The sequence below is a fragment of the Erinaceus europaeus genome, chromosome X, assembly GCF_950295315.1.
Source record: "Erinaceus europaeus chromosome X, mEriEur2.1, whole genome shotgun sequence".
NCBI classification, from domain to species: Eukaryota; Metazoa; Chordata; class Mammalia; order Eulipotyphla; family Erinaceidae; genus Erinaceus; species Erinaceus europaeus.
The window spans coordinates 100,040,612-100,063,920 of NC_080185.1; the positions used below are offsets into that span (position 1 = coordinate 100,040,612).

At 40.1% G+C, this 23,309-nt stretch overlaps 1 protein-coding gene across 3 annotated transcripts in view; it reads right to left on the bottom strand.

Annotated features, from left to right (window-relative positions):
- Positions 1-23,309, bottom strand: part of PRRG1 (proline rich and Gla domain 1) — a 97,510-nt gene that overhangs the window by 11,722 nt on the left and 62,479 nt on the right. For all 3 annotated transcript variants that reach the window (XM_007523211.3, XM_060182699.1, XM_060182700.1), the window contains exon 3: positions 21,492-21,652. In XM_007523211.3, the coding sequence (XP_007523273.1) occupies positions 21,492-21,652 (161 nt within the window). The remainder of the gene's footprint in view (positions 1-21,491; positions 21,653-23,309) is intronic.

A 23,309-nucleotide genomic window follows, 5' to 3' on the forward strand; every position in this document is an offset into this window, starting at 1 on the left:
GTATAAAGGACTTATCTGATTAGGTTAGTAGCATATGTCTGTCTCATTTTGCAGTACAATGCCTATTCCAACAGGAGCTTCTTAGACATGCTCTGCCCTCTAATTACTGTTACTCTTTAGGGCTTGGTGGTATGAAGCTGGCACTTAGAATAGGAACCCTCTCCCTGTTGTCAAATCAAGCATGGTATTTCTGAAGATTAATACTAGTATGGTGATTGTTTTTTCTCTTGTGCTATGTAAGTCTGCATTTATCTCAAACCCAAACCCATTCTCTTTGGTGACATAGACCTGCTGTTCTCGAGTAGTTGACACAGCTCACTGCCACATGGTATTCCTCTCTGCAAGCAACCACTGTGGTATTACTTGTTATAGGAGGGAGAGGGAGAAATTTTAAATAAATTATATAGAAGCCTATTCTTGCCTATTCTTCTCAAATACACATGGATTAGTAACCAAGACAAATCATGTCCTGGTGCTTAAACAAGTCTATACAAATTTCAACTTAAAATCTAAACTTCTGGGGGCTGAGCGGTAGCACAGTGCATTAAGTGCACAAGGCTCAAAACGCAGGGACCGGCTCACCACCTGCACAGGGGTTGCTTGGAGCGGTGAAGCAGGTATATTTTATCTTTCTCTACCCCTCTCTCTCCTATCCAACAACAATGGGAAAAAAATAGCCTCTAAGAGCAGTGGATTCGTAGTACAGGCACTGAGCCCCAGCAGAGGCAGGGAATCAGAAACTGGTGACAGGACACCTGCCTTACCAGGAAGTTGACAGTATATGTGCTCATATGCAGGGACCCAGGTTCAAGAGTGAGGAAGCAGTACTGCAGGTGTCTCCATCAACTTACAAAAATTATGTATATATTTAAAGAGCTGACCCTCTCGAGCAGTGAAGCCCTAGCAACAACCAAAAAGGGAGAGGGAAACACAATGAGAGTGATAAGATCAGACAGATCCTTTGATTTTACTGTTAAGTCCTAAAAAGGGGACAATTTGCCTTAGTTGACTCATGACTGATTTGTCCCTAGCGAAATGAATATACTGTTTTTTCTCTCCCAAAGTTGGGGTTCTCTTAGCAAGCAAAGATCCACAAAATAGTTGTTAGATCTGTAGTCAACAGTGTGTGCCCCTTTCCTCCTCAAGAGTGTTGGTGGTTTAGGGCAAGCAATCCCTGAAGAAACAGCAATGAAGAGGTGAGAGCAGAAAAGGAAAATAGGGTGGTTTTACGCCCACATATTTTTTTGCCTCCAGGATTACCGCTGAGGCTTGGTGCCTGCACTAGGAATCCACTGCTCCCAGAGGCTATTTTCCCCATTTTGTTGCTACCCTTGTTTTTGTTACTATTGTCATTGCTGCTGCTGTTGGCGAGGATAGAGAGAAATCGAGAGGGGTGAGAAAGGCGGACACCTGCTTCACTGCCTGTGAAGCAACCCAGCAGGTGGGGAGCTGAGGGCTCGAATCCTTACACTGGTCCCTGCGCTTCACAACATGTGTGTTACTGCCCATAAGCCCACATTTCTATGCAAAATTAAATAACACCCAAATAGACATTTGTTTTCACTAGAGTTTGTCCTGAATTTTTAATTATGAAAGAGAAAGACACCTGCAGCATGCTCGTGAAGTTCCCCACTGCAGGTGGGGACTGGCCCTCACACATGGTAACCTGTATGCTGTACCCACCTCCCTGGAACCATATATCTGTTTCCCTCAATCTAGTTTTTGGCATGCATACCAATCTTTACAATGCAGTCTTTCAAAGTAGTAATTCCAATATGTAGAAATGAGGTTCCATTACCTTTATTTCTGTATCATCTCCTCTGCTTCTTTAGACATTGAATGAGAGCTCCATTCATTCTGCTTATAATAATCTCAATATCAAACCAAATATTCTCAGAATTACCTAAAAGTTCAGGTTCTTTCTCCTCAGATAACAGGAAATCTTCCTAATTTCTCTCTTCAAGACATCCTGCCTTGTACTCCAACTTTGTCAGCTACATTGGATATTGCTGATAGAGTACTTGATTCATATTGCTGATAGAGTACTTGATTCATAATCTAATATTTAACAATACAGTACCATCTAATGTGCCTTTCCTAGCTGGTGTTATTCAAGCATTTTATTTTTCAAGAAACAGACACACCAGACTACCTCTTAGTCACATGTGGTGCTAGACACTGAACAAAGCTTGAGACTCATTGGTGCACATGCTGAACTACTTCTCTACCCCAATTTTTTTTTTCGCCTCCAGGGTTATTGCTGGGCTCGGTGCCTGCACCATGAATCCACCGCTCCTGGAGGCCATTTTTCCCCCTTTTATTGCCCTTGTTGACACAATTTGTTGTTGGATAGGACAGAGAGAAATGGAGAGAGGAGGGGAAGACAGAGAAGGGGAGAGAAAGATAGACACCTGCAGACCTGCTTCACCGCCCGTGAAGCGACTCCTTTGCAGGTGGGGAGCCGGGGGCTCGAACCGGGATCCTTATGCCGGTCCCTGCGCTTTGCGCCACATGCGCTTAACCCACTGTGCCACCGCCTGACCCCCTCAACCCCAATTTTTAATTCAACTTTTTTACAGTGAGAACAAGCGCTGATCCACCATTCATGCTGTTCTCTTTGTTGCTCCCAAGTGGTGCCAGGATAGAACCCACCCAGAACACAGCGCATGCAAGGCTGTCTCTCCAGCCCAAAGCCAGCTACATGAAAGTAAAAATGCGGCAAGGAGTAGGTATTAGCCACCACTTTTTCTCATTTCAATCATGTCTGGGTTTGAATAACTGTATTGTGATATGCCTTTACTCTAGAGGCTGATAAGAGCCAGCAAAAGAAGCCTAGAGATAAATCGTCTCATTGTAAAACCCCAGCATAATCATCACCAATTAAAGTAGAAGGACATTGTATTCGGTGGGGAAGATAATGAATTAGGAGAATTAGGGCCATTTGAGCTGCATCAATCAATATCCTGCTAAGAAAAAAGCAAATAGGCAACTTTTCTAGTTCTGTGATTTCCTCATTTGTAAAATGAAGAACTTGACCTATTCAGTCTTCATGGACCTTTGTCAGTTATAAAGATGATTGGTGTATATTTTGAGTCTTTTAATAGTGGAGTGAAATGAAAATCCAGCCTTCAGTCTATTCATGATGAGCAGTGATTCCTATCAAATGTCAGCTTTAAAGCACAATAATGCCTTAACACTGGATTAATAATGCTGTTTCAAGATATAGTTTTAATGCCAATCTTTTTATAAAGCACTCAGTGCAAGAGGACATAGTGCTCTCTGGGCTGCGCCTGTTGCTATCTATGCAGTTAAGGATATGGTCTCCATGTCAGTTTGTACCAAGACTAAAATTTCTCAATTTTCTGCAAAAGTCTCACCCCCAGCTTAGGTCCTCCCCTACCAAGCCCATATCTCCAGAGTCCTATAATTTGGTACAATACACTAAATCCAGCCCAACTTCTGTCCTTGAGTGAGCTCATCCCATATTCATCCTTCTCCGATAGATTTTTTTTTTGTAACAGGTTAGCTAGCACCACTCTATGAGTTGATGGTTGACCCAGTATGCTAAGGTAGACATGGATTGTACATCTGCTGAGAAACACTGCTACCCTAGGGTTCTACTGAATTCTGACCATGAAAGGTTTTGTTTTCATTCATCACACTGACTGCAGCTCCCTCACTGATGTCATGGTGAGCCATTTCTAACAATAACAGTATTGTCACCCAGTGACCAGGCGTACCAGAGCAGCTGCAATACTAGGCTGGTGTGTCACACGTTCAAAGTGAGCCATCTTGCTGCTGCTACTCTGTCCCAGAGAGCTGTCTGCCAGGCAAAGGGCCCCACTACCAAAGGTGTGAAATGTGCGTGGTAGGGAGAGGGTTGCCCTTTGACAAACGAGAGGGTTGCCCTTTGACAAACACTGTTTATCTCCCAACTAACTTAGTGACTAAAGGAGTGTTAGAAAGTCTTTTTTTTTTTTTTTTTTGCTTAGAAAAATGTCATGACTTTTCCAACAAACCCTTTTCCCCCAGTCTTCAAAACAACAGAGAAGGGGGTGGTGGTATGGATTCCAAGGTTAAAGTTTAGCTGGAGGACCAGCTCACCAGATACAGACAGTACCAGTGCTGCCCTTGGTGCAGACACCTATGTCTCTATCTGAATTTTTTAAAAAATGGCCTGGGAACATGTGTGATCTACATGTTCATAAAGTAAACCCAATGGCAAAGTAAGTACCTATCTCAAAAGCCTAACACCAATGTTTTATTTCTTTATGTTAAGGGGAGAGTTACAACATCAGAGCATCACTCTTAACACCGGGAATCAGATCCAGAACTGTATGCTTTTAAGTCCAGCGCCTCTAACCAGTTCACCACCTCCTGGGTCACGAGAGGTAGGTGAAGTTTTCAATGGAAAAATAGACAAATTTTATGCCCAAAAGTGTGAAATCTATCTCCAGAATAGGCACTCAGGCTGTCAAACTAGAGCAGCTAGCTACACAAGGTAAGGTCTTCTAAAATACTCAGCTCATCTATGTGACCTCAAACTCTGATACAGTATTGCCATGTACTCCTTGGGCACCTGTCAGATCATAATTCCTTCTAGTAAATGAATTCTAATGAGGAGCACTGACAAATTATGAAATCCTACACGTGCCCTGCCTGAGCTTAATTGTAGGCAGATATCTGCAATTGTGGAGGCTAGAGAATCTCTATTAGACACTGCTACCTGCAATGGGCAGAGTTACACTACAAGTGATGAAAAATAACAGTTTGTCAGTCCTGCTAGTACCCAGTGTGTGAGGGTAGGTCTGGAAAAGGCTACCTAGCCCAGGAGAGCTATGGTGGCCTCAGGTCAAGGTTAACCGACTGATAGTACAGGCAGGTGAAACCCACACTGGAGCAAGTCCTCCACATTGTCACTACCCTACCCTGAAAAAATTAACCGAGACAATAGCATTTATAATCTAGAAAAGGGGCCAACTACCAGGAAATCAAGTTCAGCACTAACTTAAAAACCGCCATTGACAATTTAACACCACTTATTTTAAAGGGTCACTTAATGGACAGAGTTATGTCTACATCTTTCCAGGGGCACAAAATGGCAAATTCTTGCCCAATGGAACATTCTCAAAAGATCATAAAACAGGTAGTGAGAATGCTCATGGGAGCCCTAGGAAACCACCTCCATGTAGCTGAAGGGAAATTTCCTCAGGACTGTCTGCGATGGGTCCAGTGACCAATTCCAATTCTAACACACCTCAGACACTGAGTACTTCAGTCTACACGCTGCCTCATATCACAGTCTCTGAATGAATATATATATGTTGTTGTTGCCTCTAGGGTTCTCACTGGGCCTTAGTGCCAGCACTACAAATCCACTGCTCCTGGTGGCTATTTTTCCCATTCTATTGCTGTTGGATAGGACAGAGGGGGAGAGAAAGATAATAAGATACCTACAGACCTGCTTCATCGCCTGGGGAGCTAGGGGCTCGAACCGGGATCCTGACGCCAGTCTTTGCGCTACCATCCAGCCCTGAATATATATTTTGTAATATATTTGCTTTTGTAATATACCCAACTGTGAAGGGACACTTAATATTTTGATCCCCCAACAATTTACACACATGACAAACTTTAAAAGCAAAACCTTGGAAAGAGAAGCATTTAGGAATAAATCTAAGGGAGATATTTCACCCAGTAGAGTACATCCCATACCATGCGTGAAGCCTTGGAACCACATGGAAGCATCACGGAAGACACTGGGAGAACTCTACAGATGGTATCTTGCTTTTTCTCTCAAAAATAAAGGCTCAAGTTATTTGGGGAGCCATGGAATTTCTGGACTTAGATAGAAATCCTTGACAGTAACTCAATTTCAAGAATGCAACTATTGACTTAGGAGTGGGGCATGAAATGTACAGGGAAGAGGACCGTCACCCACACCCAGAGAAATAGCAAACTTAAATAAAACCATAAACAAAATGGACCTAATAGATATTTTGGGATAAAAAGTTCCGAGTATAAATGAATACATGATCTTCTCAAGTACACACAGAGCATTCACAAGGAATGGCACTGGCAAAATAGCTCAGTTGGATAGGTGTTGCTTTGGTCTCTTCTCTCTCAGTTAAGTATAATAAAAGCACTCGAGGGTAAGCAAGATAGCTCACTTACATAATGTTCTTGCTTTGTCACGGGCACAACTCAAGTTTGAGCCTGAGCTTCAGTGTAGTTCCCTCTCTCTCTATCTGAAGAAGTCAACTTGGCATAGTGAAACTCCAATAGAGAACAAAAACTAAAAAAAACCCACAGAAGTTGAGTCCCAGAAAAATGAATGTGCGGGAATGTACACACAGCACCCAGCAGGTGGCATAGTTGAGACACCAATTCAGCTCTGATTCTCAAAGCAGATGATCTACTTAACAAATGAACCTTTGTTTGTGTACAGTTTCTACTAAATCCCAAATGCTACTAGGGAGGGTTGGTGTGTTCTAGGTCTTGTGTCTATGGCATAGTTGGCACTCAGCAGATGTGTCTGAGTAAATCTGACAAAGCTGGTAAAAATCAGGACCACAAAGTACACGTCCTCCCACTGTATAATTATATTTACATTCCACATTAAATAGGGAAAAAAAAACCCATTGCTGTAGCCCAGGAATTAAAGAGTTGGACTCACAGGCATGAGGCCCTAAGTTTGATCACGTGTCAGAGTGATGCTCTGGTTCTACTGTAATCTTTTTTTTTTATTAATATTTAACCTGTCCCAAATTCTATTAAAAGCAAATTTCTATTTGATACACTCCAGATTGGGAGTGGTGAAAGCATTTAGGAGTAAATCTGTTCTGAGTTATGAATTTTAGTAAACAAGGAGATGGCTAATAAAAGGCGTTAAAAGCAAATCCCCAGAGCCAATCAAAATGATTTTTTTCTCAACTGCCAAGATTAATCTGTGACGAACTTTAAAGATGAAGCTGTTATTCAATGCTTCTGAATACAAAATTCCTTCCTAACATACAACAAACAATATTCTGAATAGTTCAAGATGGATCGAGGGTCAGGATGTCATTTCTATTACACTTACTGACCAAAAGCCCTTGAGCACACCTTACTGTGGATGGTGTGATTTAAACAGCATGAGTAAGCTCTGATGAAAGACTTTAAACCGTAAAGAGAGGAAGAACCTAACACCAACAAAATAAAAAGTAACTTTAAATGAAGTTCAGGTTACAGCTAACTTATGAAGTAGTTGTAAAGCACTTCTTCCTCTGTAACAAATCAGCCTGGGGGTATGGACTGACCTACTAATGTCCATGCCCAGTGGGAAGCAATGACAGGAGCTAGAACTCTGAATTCTAGTTCCAGCAGGAATCTTGTTTTTTTATACCATCACTGAAAGGGCAGTAGGCACTGTTTCTCTTATCTGAGAGAAGAAAAAGGAAGGACACTCAGAAGTAGTGATCCGTGTAGGTGTAATAAGTAAAGGCAGAAAAACTGGGGAACTGTGGTAGATTGCAATGGGGAAATTGAAGATTCAGAACTCTGGTGGTAGGAATGATATGTATTGGGAAGAAAAATAATTCACAGAATGGACAAGATACCTCACCTCTCCAGAGCCCTATCCCACTAAGGAAAAAGACAGAAATGGGCTGGGGGTATGGATCGACCTGCTAACACCTATGTCCAGCAGAGAAACAGTAACAGAAGCCAGAGACATCATAGTCAACCTGTATCTGTGACCTTGGGAGAACTACTACAGTTTCTGATGGGAGGGAAAGAGGACACAGAATTCTGATGGTGGGAACGGTCTGGAATTATACCCGTTATCTTATAATTTTTGTAAATTAAGAAAATTGAGTAGAATTCTTAGTGAGAGAGCAAGTACTAAGGCCATGAGGCAGAACACAGTGACGGATAAGAAAATCACCACAAAGTGACAATGTGGCAAAGAAGGAACTGTAGGCACAGTGAAGGCGTAACCGGTAGATTATTCTACACCTTGGCATTCACTAAGGAGGAGAGAAAGACATTTCACAAAGAAAAGATCTGAAAGGATAACTAGAGGCTGAATTTTTGAGAATCTACTATAGGGGTGATAGTAAGGAAATAATACAAACTGATGGTAGATTAGATGCAAAATGGTAACAGGCAGAAAGGGCGAGAGACAACTTAGGTTCTATATATTTTTATGTTAGAATCAGCATGACTGGCAAATGGGACGGGGAGAAAGAAAAGGAGGGGCAGGGGTTCTGTAAACAGATGGACAGAGTTACTGGAAGACTGTTGGGAGCATACTTTCTGGGCAGGGGCACGCATGTGTCTGTGTTTAGTTTGAGAGACTACTCAATTCCAACAGGAAATGTTGAGAAGCAGTTAGTCATACAGGCCTGCACTTCAGGAGAGCCCTCCAGGGTAGAAATCTGAGAGTCAGAAAGACAGCTTCCTGTCTGGCTCTGCAGGCAGGAAAAGAGACACAGGGATGTTTAACAGAAGAGCAAGAGCAGTGGGCATTAAAACAGTGTTTACTTTGAGAGTCAATGATAACACTAACCAGAGCAATCAAAGAAGGCAGAAAGGTAGTCAAATATATAACTACCTCATAAAAATCAGTGGTCTACAAAACACGTATCTGGTAATGGATTGTTATCTAGGGCCAGGGAGGTAGCTCAAGAGTAGAGGGCATACCTTACATGGGCTGGGTTCTACCCGACATCTTTCAAAAAGAAAATTAATTCAGTAACAAATGAAAGGAATCAGAAAACAAGACAACAGGAGAAAAGGTAACATAGCAAAGCCCATATAAATGAAAACTAAGCATGTAAACAGGTTGGAGTGGCTCAGGAGGGTGTGCAATGGTAGAGCTGTTGCCTTACAGGAATCAAGTCCCAAGTTCAATCTCTACATATGCCAGAATGCTCTTCTGGTCTCTATCTCCAGCTCATGAAATTAATACATCTCTTTAAAAAGAGAAAAAATGCTTATTTAAGAGTGATGTTTGTCATCATCTGTTAAAGAAATGAATTAAATCCACAATGTGGCATCCCCATATACCAATCTAAGTTAGGAAAACAAAGCAGTAACAACATCAAGTGCTGGAAAGTATGCAGGCAGGCGCTCAGGTCAAACACTGGATTTGTACACTGCCAGATTAGTTTCTTAATATCCTAAAGAACTACACATACACCCCAACAATTATACTTGTGGTGTTTACCGCAGGGAAACATAAGTCCACCAGAAAAAAACTACAAATATTCCAAGTAGTGTTATTTGTACAAGCTTCCAAACAAATAGTATAGATATCGCCAAGTGAGTGAATGGAAGGACCAACAGTGTTATAGCCAGCACTACTATTAAACTATCATCATTTTTAACTAATACTAAACCGTAGTTGAAAACTATAACATTAATATATGCCAGTTACTAACATGTGCAACTTAGATGAGTCTTAAGAGCATTTTACACTGAGCACACAAAAAGTCAGTAACAAAAGATTCCATATTGCTTGGCTCCTTTACCTAACAGTTCCACAATGTCAGAATTATTGAGGAAGGGACAGGCTGGTGATTAATGAGATGTGTTTAGGAATAGTGTCAGTGGAGAGAAAGTAACTATTAAAGGAAAAAGAATTCTGTGATAATTAGAAAAATCTGCACCTGAATTCTTGTGGTAGTTATAGGAATCTATACAACTGATAAAGAACTACAAACCCGGTAAGCACACATATCACAATGAGCAAGGACCTGGGTACTAGCCCCTGCTCCACACTGATATTTCACAAGTGTTAAAGCAGGTCTATAGCTGTCTCTCTCCCTCTCCAATAAAATGGAAAAATGGCCAGGAGTAGTGGATTTGTAGTGCCGGCACCAAGCCCAGGAGGCAAGAATAAAATAAATTCACTTTTGGGTCAGACGATGGTACACCTGGCACACACATTACAGAACTATGCAGAGACTGTACCCAGATCAGTTCCCTGGTACTAATATTGGACTGCAATTGCGTAAGCTATAATCTTTGGGGAAAACTGGGAAGAAACTATATGGATCCTCTCTGTAAATGAAATTTTGGGGGCTGGGGCGATATCTCATTGAGTGGAGAGACTGCAGCAGCGGAGTTTGCCCAGGTGCCACAGCACCTCAGGTTATGTGCACCTCAGGTTATGTGCACGGTCAGACCTGCACCTGGAGGAAATCATGATGGACAAGATCCCAGCTTAGTAAAATACCACTACCACTAATAATAATGATCTATTAGATAATCCTCTTTAAAGTATAATTTTAACTATTAACTTGTAAAATTCAAATAAAATATATGGTTTTTAATTTAAAAACATCAAAAATCTAGTACATGCCTGTTTATGACAGCTTTATTTGTAACAGTTCCAAACTGGAAGCAACCCAAATGTCCATATGCATATAAGGATATACTATTGAATGATAATGAAAGATTGATACGGGTATATTATTAATGGATACATCTGAATATACTTAAGCAAGGGAAAGAAGTCAAACATGTGCAGCATAATGCATTATTTAATTGGCAGGAATCAGATTAACTGTTGCCAGGAGGGTAGCATTTATTGAGAAAGGGGACAATGAGATTTCTCAGAACAGTAGAAATGACCTATTCCTATGACTCAGTAATTTATTCAAAAGAAAGTAAACACCCATCCAAAGACATCTCTGGACACCTATGTTCATAGCAGCACAATCTATAATAGCCCAAACTGGAAAACAACCCAGATAAACAAAGCCAGATGATTGGCTAATAAAGTTGTTAAAAAATGAAGATATCGGATTCGACTTTGGGAGGTGAAGCTACTAGCAGCAGATCGCTTTCTCTCAACTCCTCTCCCCGATCAACTAGGAATACCAAAGGAGACCACCCGGGACCGAAACAAGACAGGACTAGAAGGACCACAGGAACCCAGTAAATCACTGGTGAGTACAAACACGTGTGGCTGGTGACAGAGAGGAGAGAGGGGCCTAAGGAGAGATTAAGTGACTGCTAACAGTTCAGCAGTTTATCAGTTGAGACACCACCTCCAGTCTGCTTCACCAACAAGGGGACAGCTTAAGAGAGGAGAGGACTCCCCAGAGACTCACCAAGTGCAACTCTGAGTCTCCATTGCTACTACCCTCAGAATCTGGAGCAGCGACAGGAAGGGACACCAGGGGACAGAGATCTAACCAGGAAACTCCGAAGACCTATACCTCGGTGGCATAGCTGAGGGACTGTGAAAGTCTCTTTGCATAACCACTGGGTTATCTCTGCCACACCCTGCTTTATCTCTTGGTCAGGAGTCAGTGATTAAGCTAAGAAGCCTATTGATAGTTTTAAAGCCCTCAGGCTCCCATAGCCTACAGGGAAGGGAAAAAAAAGAGACTTTTAAACCACTGAGCTCCAACTCAGGGATTGAAATAACTGTTAACTTCCACCACTGTGAACCCTTTAATTAACTTACTTAGACACAAGTCAATCCAGGCAATAGTGATCAATAATTTGAAAAGTACTGATAAAGGGAACTCATAACATAATATATAAAATGGTTAAAACAAGAAAAAATATTGGAGACTCGAACCAGGACAAGAGTCCAGCTAAAAGTCCTCCAGAGGGTGAATCACAAAATAACAAGTTCAACATCCAGACATTAGCTAAGGAAATAATAACAGGAGTGAGTAAAGAATTTGAAAAAATTGTAACCAGAAATGCAGGAACAACAAATGAGAATATGGAAGAAAACATTAATTATCTCATGGTTATTAGAGAGCTGAAAGCTGAAATCGCTGAGCTAAGAATGCAACTAGATGAACAAGCTAAAACAGTATCAGAGCAGGGCAACAAAATAGATGAACTCCAGAAAACAGTAGAGGGCAGAGAGAAGAGAATCTATGAGGCTGAAGACAGAATTAGCAAGATTGAGGATGAATTAGAGACAACTAAAAAAGAAGTAAGAGATCTCAAAAAGAGATTAAGAGATGCTGAAAACAACAACAGAGTCCTATGGGATGACTTCAAAAGAAACAATATACGCATTATTGGCTTACCAGAGGAAGAAAGAGAAGGAGAGGAAGAAAGCATTTTCCAGGCCATAGTAGCTGAAAACTTCTCTAGTCTAGACAACATCAAAGACATAAAAATTCAAGAAGCCCAGAGGGTCCCTAACAGAATTAACCCAGACCTAAAGACACCAAGACATATCATACTTAGAATGGAAAGGAATAAGGATAAAGAAAGGATCCTCAAGGCTGTAAGAGAAAAACAAAGAGTCACCTACAAAGGAAAACCCGTAAGATTAGCAGCAGACTTCTCCATACAAACACTACAGGCCAGAAGAGAATGGCAAGATATCTATCGAGTGCTCAATGAGAAAGGCTTTCAGCCAAGAATACTATATCCTGCTAGACTGTCATTCAGACTAGATGGAGGCATCAAAAACTTCTCAGACAAGCAACAGTTGAAAGAATCAACCATCACCAAGCCTGCCCTGAAAGAAGTTCTGAAAGGTCTCCTATAAACAACCAGACCACCACAAATAGGACATATAACAAAACACTCTAAAACTCTACAAGAATGGAGTTAAAATATGTTCAATCTTTGATATCAATAAATGTCAATGGCCTGAATCCACCTATTAAAAGACACAGAGTAGCAAGATGGATCAGAAAACACAACCCAACAATATGCTGTCTACAGGAAATCCACCTAACTCAACAAGACAAACACAGACTTAAAGTGAAAGGATGGAAAACTATCATACAAGCCAATGGCCCACAAAAAAGGGCAGGAGCAGCTATTCTCATATCTGACATGATAGACTTTAAAATAGATAAGATTAAAAAAGATAGGAATAGACACTACTTAATGCTCAGAGGATCAGTCAATCAAGAGGACTTAACTATTATTAACATCTATGCACCCAATGAGAAGCCATCTAAATACATCAAACTTCTATTGAAAGAGCTACAGCAATATATTAACAGTAACACAATCATAGTAGGGGACTTCAATACCCCACTCTCTCAACTTGACAGATCATCCAGGCAGAAAATCAATAAAGACATAAGGGAGCTAAATGAAGAGATAGATAAACTAGAACTATAGGACATTTTCAGAGTCATTCATCCCAAGAAACTGGAATACACATTTTATTCAAATCCACATGGATCATTCTCAAGGATAGACCATATGTTAGGCCACAAAGACAGCATCAGCCAATTCAAGAGCACTGAAATCATCCCAAGCATCTTCTCAGACCACAGTGGAATGAAACTAACACTTAACAATCAACAAAAGATTAGTAACAGTCCCAAAATGTGGAAGCTCAACAGTACACTTCTTAACAACTTCTGGGTCAAAGAGGAAATCAAGGAAGAAATCAAAATGTTTCAAGAGTTCAATGAAAATGAAGACACAAGCTATCAAAATATTTGGGACATGGCTTAGGCAGTCCTAAGAGGGAAGTTCATAGCTATACAAGCACACATTAGGAAACAAGAAAAAGCACAAATAAACAGCCTGATTACACATCTTAAAGACCTAGAAGAATAACAACAAAGGAACCCTAAAGCAACCAGAAGGACAGAAATCACTAAAGTTAGGGCAGAAATAAATAACATTGAGAACAGGAAAACCATACAAAAGATCAACGAAAGTAAATGTTGGTTCTTCGAAAGAGTAAACAAAATCGACAAACCTTTAGCCAGACTCACAAGACAAAAAAGGGAGAAGACCCAAATAAATCGGATAGTAAATGAAAGAGGAGATATCACAACAGACACTGCAGAAATTCAACATATCATGCGAGACTTCTATGAACAACTATATGCCACCAAGCTAGAGAACCTGGAAGAAATGAATGATTTCCTAGATACCTACCAACTTCCAAAACTAAGTAAAGAGGAAGTGGATAACATGAACAGGCCCATCACAGCTAATGAAATTGAAACAGTTATCAAAAATCTTCCCAAAAATAAAAGTCCTGGACCAGATGGTTTTACAAATGAATTCTACAAAACTTTCAAAGAAGAACTAATACCTCTACTTTTAAAAGTCTTCCAGAAGATTGAAGACACTGGAATACTCCCTGCCAGCTTCTATGAAGCCAACATCACCCTGATACCAAAAGCAGACAGGGACACAACCAAAAAAGAAAACTACAGATCAATATCTCTGATGAACATAGATGCGAAAATATTGAACAAAATTCTAGCCAACCAGATACAGCAGTATATCAAAAAGATTGTTCATCATGACCAAGTGGGGTTTATCCCAGGCATGCAAGGTTGGTTTAATATACGTAAATCAATCAATGTGATCCACCACTTCAACAAAAGCAAGACCAAAAACCACATGGTCATATCAATAGATGCAGAGAAAGCCTTTGACAAAATACAACATCCCTTTATGATCAAAACACTACAAAAAATGGGAATAGATGGAAAATTCCTCAAGATAGTGGAGTCTATAGATAGCAAACCTACAGCCAACATCATACTCAATGGTGAAAAACTGGAAGCATTTCCCCTCAGATCAGGTACTAGACAGGGCTGCCCCCTATCACCATTACTATTCAACACAGTGTTGGAAGTTCTTGCCATAGCACTCAGGCAGGAGCAAGGAATTCAAGGGATACAGACTGGAAGAGAAGAAGTCAAACTCTCCTTATTTGCAGATGACATGATACTATACATGGAAAAACCTAAGGAATCCAGCAAGAAGCTTTTGGAAATCATCAGGCAATACAGTAAGGTGTCAGGCTACAAAATTAATATTCAAAAGTCAGTGGCATTCCTCTATGCAAACACTAAGTTAGAAAAAATTGAAATCCAGAAATCAATTCCTTTTACTATAGGAACAAAAACAATAAAATATCTAGGAGTAAACCTAACCAAAGAAGTGAAAGACTTGTATACTGAAAATTATGAGTCACTACTCAAAGAAATTGAAAAAGACACAAAGAAGTGAAAAGATATTCCATGTTCATGGGTTGGAAGAATTCACATCATCAAAATGAATATATTACCCAGAGCCATCTACAAATTTAATGCTATCCCCATCAAGATCCCAAGCACATTTTTTAGGAGAATAGAAAAAATGCTAAAAATGTTTATCTGGAACCAGAAAAGACCTAGAATTGCCAAAACAATGTTGAGATAAAGAACAGAAATGGAGGCATCACACTCCCAGATCTCAAACTGTATTATAGGGCCATTGTCATCAAAACTGCTTGGCACTGGAACATGAATAGACACACTGACCAGTGGAATAGAATTGAGAGCCCAGAAATGAGGCCCCACACGTATGGACATCTAATCTTTGACAAAGGGGCCCAGACTATTAAATGGGGAAAGCAGAGTCTCTTCAACAAATGGTGTTGGAAACAATGGGTTGAAACATGCAGAAGAATGAAACTGAATCACTGTATTTCACCGAATACAAAAGTAAATTCCAAGTGGATCAAGGACTTGGATGTTAGACCACAAACTATCAAATACTTAGAGGAAAATATTGGCAGAACTCTTTTCTACATAAATTTTAAAGACATTTTCAATGAAACGAATCCAATTACAAAGAAGACTAAAGCAAGTATAAACCTATGGGACTACATCAAATTAAAAAGCTTCTTCACAGCAAAAGAAACCAGTACCCAAACCAAGAGACCCCTCACAAAATGGGAGGAGATCTTTACATGCCATACATCAGATAAGAGTTTAATAACCAACATATATAAAGAGCTTGCCAGACTCAACAACAAGACAACACGTAACCCCATCCAAAAATGGGTGGAGGACATGGACAGAATATTCACCACAGAAGAGATCCAAAAGGCCAAGAAACACATGAAAAAATGCTCCAAGTCTCTGACTGTCAGAGATATGCAAATCAAGACAATGAAATATCACTTCACTCCTGTGAGAATGTCATACATCAGAAAAGGTAACAGCAGCAAATGCTAGAGAGGGTGTGGGGTCAAAGGAACCCTTCTATACTGCTGGTTGGAATGCAAATTGGTCCAACTTCTGTGGAGAACAGTCTGGAGAACTCTCAGAAGAGTAGAAATGGACCTACCCTGTGACCCTGCCATTCCTCTCCTGGGGATATATCCTAAGGAACTCAACACATCCATCCAAAAAGATCTGTGTACACATATGTTCTTGGCAGCACAATTTGTAATAGCCAAAATCTGGAAGCAACCCAGGTGTCCAACAACAGATGAGTGGCTGAGCAAGTTGTGGTATATATACACAATGGAATACTACTCAGCTGTAAAAAATGGTGACTTCACTGTTTTCAGCAGATCTTGGATGGACCTTGAAAAAATCATGTTGAGTGAAATATGTCAGAAACAGAAGGATGAATACGGGATGATCTCACTCTCAGGCCAAAGTTGAAAAACAAGATTAGAAAAGAAAACACAAGTCGAACCTGAAATGGAATTGGAGTATTACACCAAAGTAAAAGACTCTGGGGTGGGTGGATGGGTGGGGAGAATACAGGTCCATGAAGGATGATAAATGACATAGTAGGGGTTGTACTGTTAAATGGGAAACTGGGGAATGTTATGCATGTACAAACTATTGTATTTACTGTTGAATGTAAAACATTAATTCCCCAATAAAGAAATAAATTTTAAAAAGAAAAAAATGAAGATATCTCTTGCTTTTTCTTGGCTAGAACTTGGAGGAATCATGTTAAGTGAGAAAGAGGAGGGTGAATACCAGAAAATTTCAAGAAACGAGGACAGCAAAGGAAAGCACAATGTGAAACATGTACTGGGTGTGGTTTATTGAACCAAAGCTAAGGAGTCTGGGGGAAGGGGGAGGGATTTGGGGTCCTGGTGTATAATAATGGAAAAGGACCTAAGTTGGGGATGAGAGTGTTCTGCAGATACCTATCACAGGGAGATAAGAAATAGTACCCACATGTCATTATCTACTGTAAGCCATTAACCCCTCCCCTAATGAAATGATAAAGACTATAAATCAAAGGCTGGGAGGTAGCTTAATGGTTGTGCAAAAAAGATTTTCATGCCTTAGGCACCAAAAGTTCCAGGATATATGTATTTCTTGAGACAGAACTGGTCACTTCAACTAATACTAATACTAATACAAGGGAAGAAATCTCTAGGAGAAGGAGATTTAGTATCTTACAGATACTCTCCTTAAGTTACAAACCAAAACAAATCCTTATAAAATACTATTTTTTTCTGGAGCTAGACAAATGAATACCAAAACTCATATGGGAAATAAGCTTGCAAGGAATGGTTCACAAAACAATGAAAAAGAGAGCTTTTAAGAGTAAGTAGCTCTAACTAGTACTAAAATATACTAAAAATCTTCTTATTTTATTTTATTTTATTTATTTATTCCCTTTTGTTGCCGTTGTAGTTATTATTGTTGTTGTCGTCGTTGTTGGATAGGACAGAGAGAGGAGGGGAAGACAGAGAGGGGGAGAGAAAGATAGACACCTGCAGACCTGCTTCACCGCCTGTGAAGCGACTCCCCTGCAGGTGGGGAGCCGGGGTTCGAACCGGGATCCTTATGCTGGTCCTTGTGCTTTGCGCCACCTGCGCTTAACCCGCTGCGCTACAGCCTGACTCCCTAAAAAATCTTCTATAACTGAAATAGTGTAGTACCAACATTTGAACAGAATGGAGTAGTAGAATATAAAGTCCTGAATTATACTGAGTACATACTGAGATTAGCTACATGACACAGGGTATCTAAAGTAACTAATACAAAGAGGAGTTATGTAGTAAATGGTATTTAGACAACTGGATAACAACATAAAAATCCTAGCTAAGTGCACGTTACAATGCAGGAGTGTTGGATTTGTCATGCAAGCACCAACACACAGCAATAACCCTTGGTGGCAATAAAAAAAGAGTATTTCAAAGAACAAGTCATTATTAGAAATGTATTAACAATTTGAGCCCACTGTTAAAACTTCAAAGTGGTAATCAAACTGAATTTTTTTTTTGATGGGCAACGTTTTTTATTATGTGGCCAAAAACAAGGAAGCATAAAATAGATAAATCTCCTTCCACTATGTGTTGAGGAGAATTTTAAGTGCTTAGATTGAAGGAACATATACTCAGAGCTATGGTCTACACATCAAAAAGTTTGAGACAATTGATCCATTTCCCCCCTCACATATTAGTGATTTATGAGACTGTAAGTTAATAGGAGTTTATATTAACACCATTCTCACCACCAAAGGTCTATGTCATCCCCCATCCCCCGCAGTGAAGCTGAACCTCACCCTCCATCCACAGATTTTTACTTTGATGCCATACTCAAACTTAGTCAGATTCTGCTTTCAGTTTCCCTTTCTGTTCTTCTTTCTTAACTTCTGTTTATGAGTGGGATCATCCCATATTTGTCTTTGTTTTTCTAACTTATCTCACATTACATAATTCTGTCTAGCTCCTCCAAGATGGGTCAGAGAAGGTAGATCTCCTAAAATCTTAGACCAGGGAGAGCAGATGCATTACTTTATAAGATACAGCTATATATAAATAGCATAAAAGGACATAAATTATAGTGAGGTCTTGTATGATACAGCAAATCCTAACAATGGAATTTTCAAAGTTAACCCAATTGCCAAATAATTTGGTTATAGCAATAACTATCTATTGCCTTCTTAAACCCTAAGACAGCAGGAACCTTCCCTTTTCTCTATAAAGCCCATATTTCTCCTGAAACCTCTAGGGTGGGGCTCACTTTCCTGCATGCTTCTCCCAATTCATACCAACTGATACTGCATCTGCTGATCCCAGCCTAATCAATGCAACCAGTACCACCTCAGCATGTTTCACTTCAGACTGTGCCCAGAGACATCAGGCATGAAATGTCAACCCTTCAACTTCATTACTCTGGTGAGACCTTTCCTAACCCATAAGGCTCCTTAATCACATTTCGGGTGGTGCACTTCTTAACAAACCTCAAAAGCTAAAATATAGACCAAGGCCCATGAAATAGGACATATGTACACGTGTAGCCATAAGTTAGGGGAAAATATATACTTTAAAGCAAAAGTGCACAATAGTTTGCAGTGAGACAATAAATGAAGCAAACAAGTAGAAAGATGCAAAATGACACCATAAAGTACCTAATGAAACAGTTTCTACTTAGACCTAGATACCCTCCTCACCTACCTCCTATTACACATCCCTCAATTACTTGTCAGACAAAATAAGGACTACAAAAGCTGAAGGGCAAGAGACCAACTTACTTTAATGATGACTCTTTGGTCCCTACCAGGCCACCCCATTACCTGGGGCTCTGGTCAGGGAGTCCTGGGATTCCTACACAGACATGATGGGCCCAGACCTCTAAGGGATCTCCTTTCTCTACTGTCTCTGGTCTTCTCCATCAGGAACAACATAATGGACCCCTATAGGATCTTGTTTTCAGTGTGGATCAACAATGGTAGGGAATGTTCCATTCTCCGAAGGGAGGCTGGATAACATACTCTACCTACCAAAGAAAGATGGGTCCTGAAATTGGTGTAGCCTGGAATGTTCCTAGCCATGATCACAGAAGGCGAACTTACCAACACAGACCTACAGGGATGCAGAGGTTACATAAACCACAGATCAAATCAATGGGGTTAACTAACAATATTTATATACTTTCCACATATTTGGGAGCTACTTTCTTCCCTCATCCAGCTTTTTGGTCCTCTTTCCAACTCTGACACCATTCCCCAGACAATAACCTGGGTACACCTGCATGTTAGCTGTCTGGCTGAGACAAATCTAATAAAATCATAGACCTACTAGCTTTTTCCAAAACAGAGACCTCAACTCTTCATTTGCGATATTCTTGCCTTTAGGTTCAATGATTAGTCAACAATTTGTTCTGCTTTATATCTTAACTCTTTTTCAGCCACTAGGTTCCAGATACCAACCTGACTTTCCTGGGCAGCCGACCTGGCAGCCGACCCACCAATGTGTCCTAGAGCCTCACCTCCCCAGATCCCTGCCCCACTAGGGAAAGAGAGAGACATGCTGGAAGTATGTATCAACCTGCCAAAGCCCATGTTCAGCAGAAGCAATTACAGAAGCCAGACCTTCCATCTCTGCACCCCATAATGATCCTGGGTCCATACTCCCTGAGGGAGAAAGAATACAAAAGCTACCAAGGGAGGGGATAGGATACGGAGTTCTGGTGATGAGAATCTTTGTACCCCTCTTATCCTATGGTCTTGTCAATATTTCCATCTTATGAATAAAAATTATATTAAAAATGAATAAAATTTTTAAATTGGGCTGGGAGATAGCATAATGATCATGCAAAAAGACTTCATGCCTGGGCACCAAAGATCCCAGGTTCAGTTCAGGCACTACAAATAATCCAGAGCTGAACAATGCTGTGGTAAAAAATAAAATATTAAAAAATTAAATAAATATACCATTGAGGACTAAACAGACACAGAAGAAAAAGGTTGTAAAGGTATTAAAGAGCAAACAGCCTTGTGTGTACATGGGGCCATAAATGATGTAGACTTTCCCACTATATTTAACTGTGATTATTATTTTTTTTAATTTTCTATTGTGCAGTCAACTATTGAGTTACACTCCTGGCTGGTACTTAGCTGTGTGACTTTAGTGAGATTTAAAAAAAATGATGTTCACAGAAGTTTGCTAGAGGGTGTGTTAACTTACACTTACCATGTATGGATGTGAAATTAAACTCTGTTAAATTGCTAATAAGAAAGGAAAAACTGATATTCACAACTTACCATTCTATAACTGAATCTACTTTTGCTGTGCACATTGCAATGTAGCATCGGTGCCTCTCTGATCATCTTTTCCTTAGCTCCTTCCTCTTACCCAAGGCCCTTCTCTACTTAGCAAGAGATCAGCACCCCCTCTGAAAAATGCCTCCCTGCCTCTGCTGCTCCTCAAATATTTGTTATCTGTCTGGTACACCTGACTTCATTTCTAACTGTAAAGCAGGCCAACAGGAGTTACCTGAAGAGTGCCACAGTCAGGATGGGAGCTCGGATATGTATATGTTTTTTTCTTTTGTACAAGAAATTAAATGTGTCAAAAGTATTGGCATCTGTGGGTTTCCTGCTCTGATTATGCGTAGTGAGGTGATGATATCTATAACTTTATTTTTAACAATTTTTTATTTACTCATTTTTTTGGATAGAGACACCTGTTGCACTGCCCCACTGTCTTTGAAGCATTCCCCCCTTCAGGTGGGGACCGGGCGCTTGACCCCATGTCCTTGCGCATTGTAACATGAGTTTTACCAGTATGCCACTGCTTGGCCCCTCTGTAACTTTCTTAAGCAAAATCTTGTCTGAAATTAATACTCCCCCCTTGCAAAGATGACATATTTCATCAGTTCAGCAGAGTCCTACAGCAAGCTGGACCTCAAAGACCAACATAGAGGGGAGTAGACCTAGCCCTCCAACCCACAGAATAGTTGCACATATCAAAAGGTGAGTGAAAAATATTTTTTAAATTGCCAGTTACTTACAGTTTTTTCATTGTTTTCAAAGGCTTCTCTTGCTTCTTCAAAGGTACAAACTTCTTCTTTGCATTCACGCTCAATGTTTCCCTGTCTTATTTCTTCAAAAAGTCCATTAGCTCTTGGGTAGCGTTTTAATACTGCATTAGCACTTTCTCCTGTGAGGAAAACTAAAAAATAAATAAATAAATAAAAATAAGCATAAAAGGGTAGTTGAAGGAGATTAAAATTCAAGATAACACAGCCATACGATTTAGCTCCAAACTACCATTTCTTTCTTACTCCTCGTGTGAGAAGGTCCTTTAAGTAGCAGTTGTCCTTGGCTGGGATAATGGCCATTATTTAACTGGCATGCGACAGTAATATAATTAACCATATTGCTGTCAGACCTTAGCACAACCCTGCCAACTGTGCGTATTTTAAATATTGTAACAAAGATACCATAACCTGTGTTCATTATTACATGTGAATACCCCCCAATGCATTCTACTGTTGGAGAAGCTAATCAAAAATCAAGTCTCTAGACACTTGCCTTTGTTCCACTAAAAAATAAACCAAACTCCAATTGACATACTAGTTTAAACAAAAAGAACATTAATGTGATTATGTGTATAAAAGAGATGACAAAGCAATTTTAAGAAATTAAAATGCAATGGACCATGATGCATTCCAAGGAACACTAGTGATAAATTTGTTCTAAATGCACTTGAGTTCAATGTATTTTGACACTTTAATACTTTCAATTCCATTTCACTTTCATTCAGACAAAGAAAATTCTACAAGGTTCATAGGAGGGATTTCTCATAAACCTTCAAAATGTATATTTATGATATCCAGCAAAATAAATAAGATGAACATTATATGCACTCTTTAAAGTATTTGTGTTATTTTATGAAAGTGAAGGGGAAGGGGAGACCAGAGCACCACTCGACCCTGGTTTATGGTGGTGCCAAGAGCCATGGGCATGTAAATCCTGTGCTCTAGCACGTTGAGCTATCACCCTGGCCTTTATATGCACTCTTAGGAGTCACTAAAAACTATATAGCTGCTACATTTTTCTAAATGCCAAGGTTACTTAAAGAGGTAAATACAATTCTACTAGAATTTAATCTCTGCTAAGTGAGAAAATTCCGCGATCTTCTATGCTTCTGACATATGAAGCACATTGTAGATCCTTCAAGGCATTTGGGGAAAAAACTCTACATTCTGCAAAGAACATTTTGAAGTAAATGAAAAATAGTAAGCTTAAGTGACAACAGCAGTACTAAATTTAAGGTTTACTTCTTATAGAAATGTATATTTCGGGGGCTGAGCGATAGCACAGTGGGTTAAGCGCACGTGGCGCAAAGCGCAGGGACTGGCGAAAGGATCCTGGTTCGAGCCCCTAGCCCACCACCTGGGGAAGTCACTTCACAGGTGGTGAAGCAGGGCTGCAGGTGTCTGTCTTTTTCTACCCATCTTCTCCTCCTCTCTCCATTTCTCTGTCCTGTCCAACAACGACATCAATAACAATGATAATAATAACCGCAACAATGGTAAGACAACCAGGGTAGCAAAAGGGAAAAAATGGCCTCCAAGAGCAGTGAATTTGTGGTGCAGGCACCGAGCCCGAGCAATAACCCTGGAGGCAAAAAAAAAAAAAAGTATATTCCTTTTTATAACAGATTTAGTATTTATTACTTGCAGTATCCAAATTGTTAACAGTAAAGTAGCATCTATACTAGGTTGAAAACTATAGTAGGCCATGGACCAGCAGGTGGAGCAGTGGCTAGAGCAGTGAGTTTTCAAACATAAGGCTCCCAGTTCAATCCCAGGCATCGCGAGTAT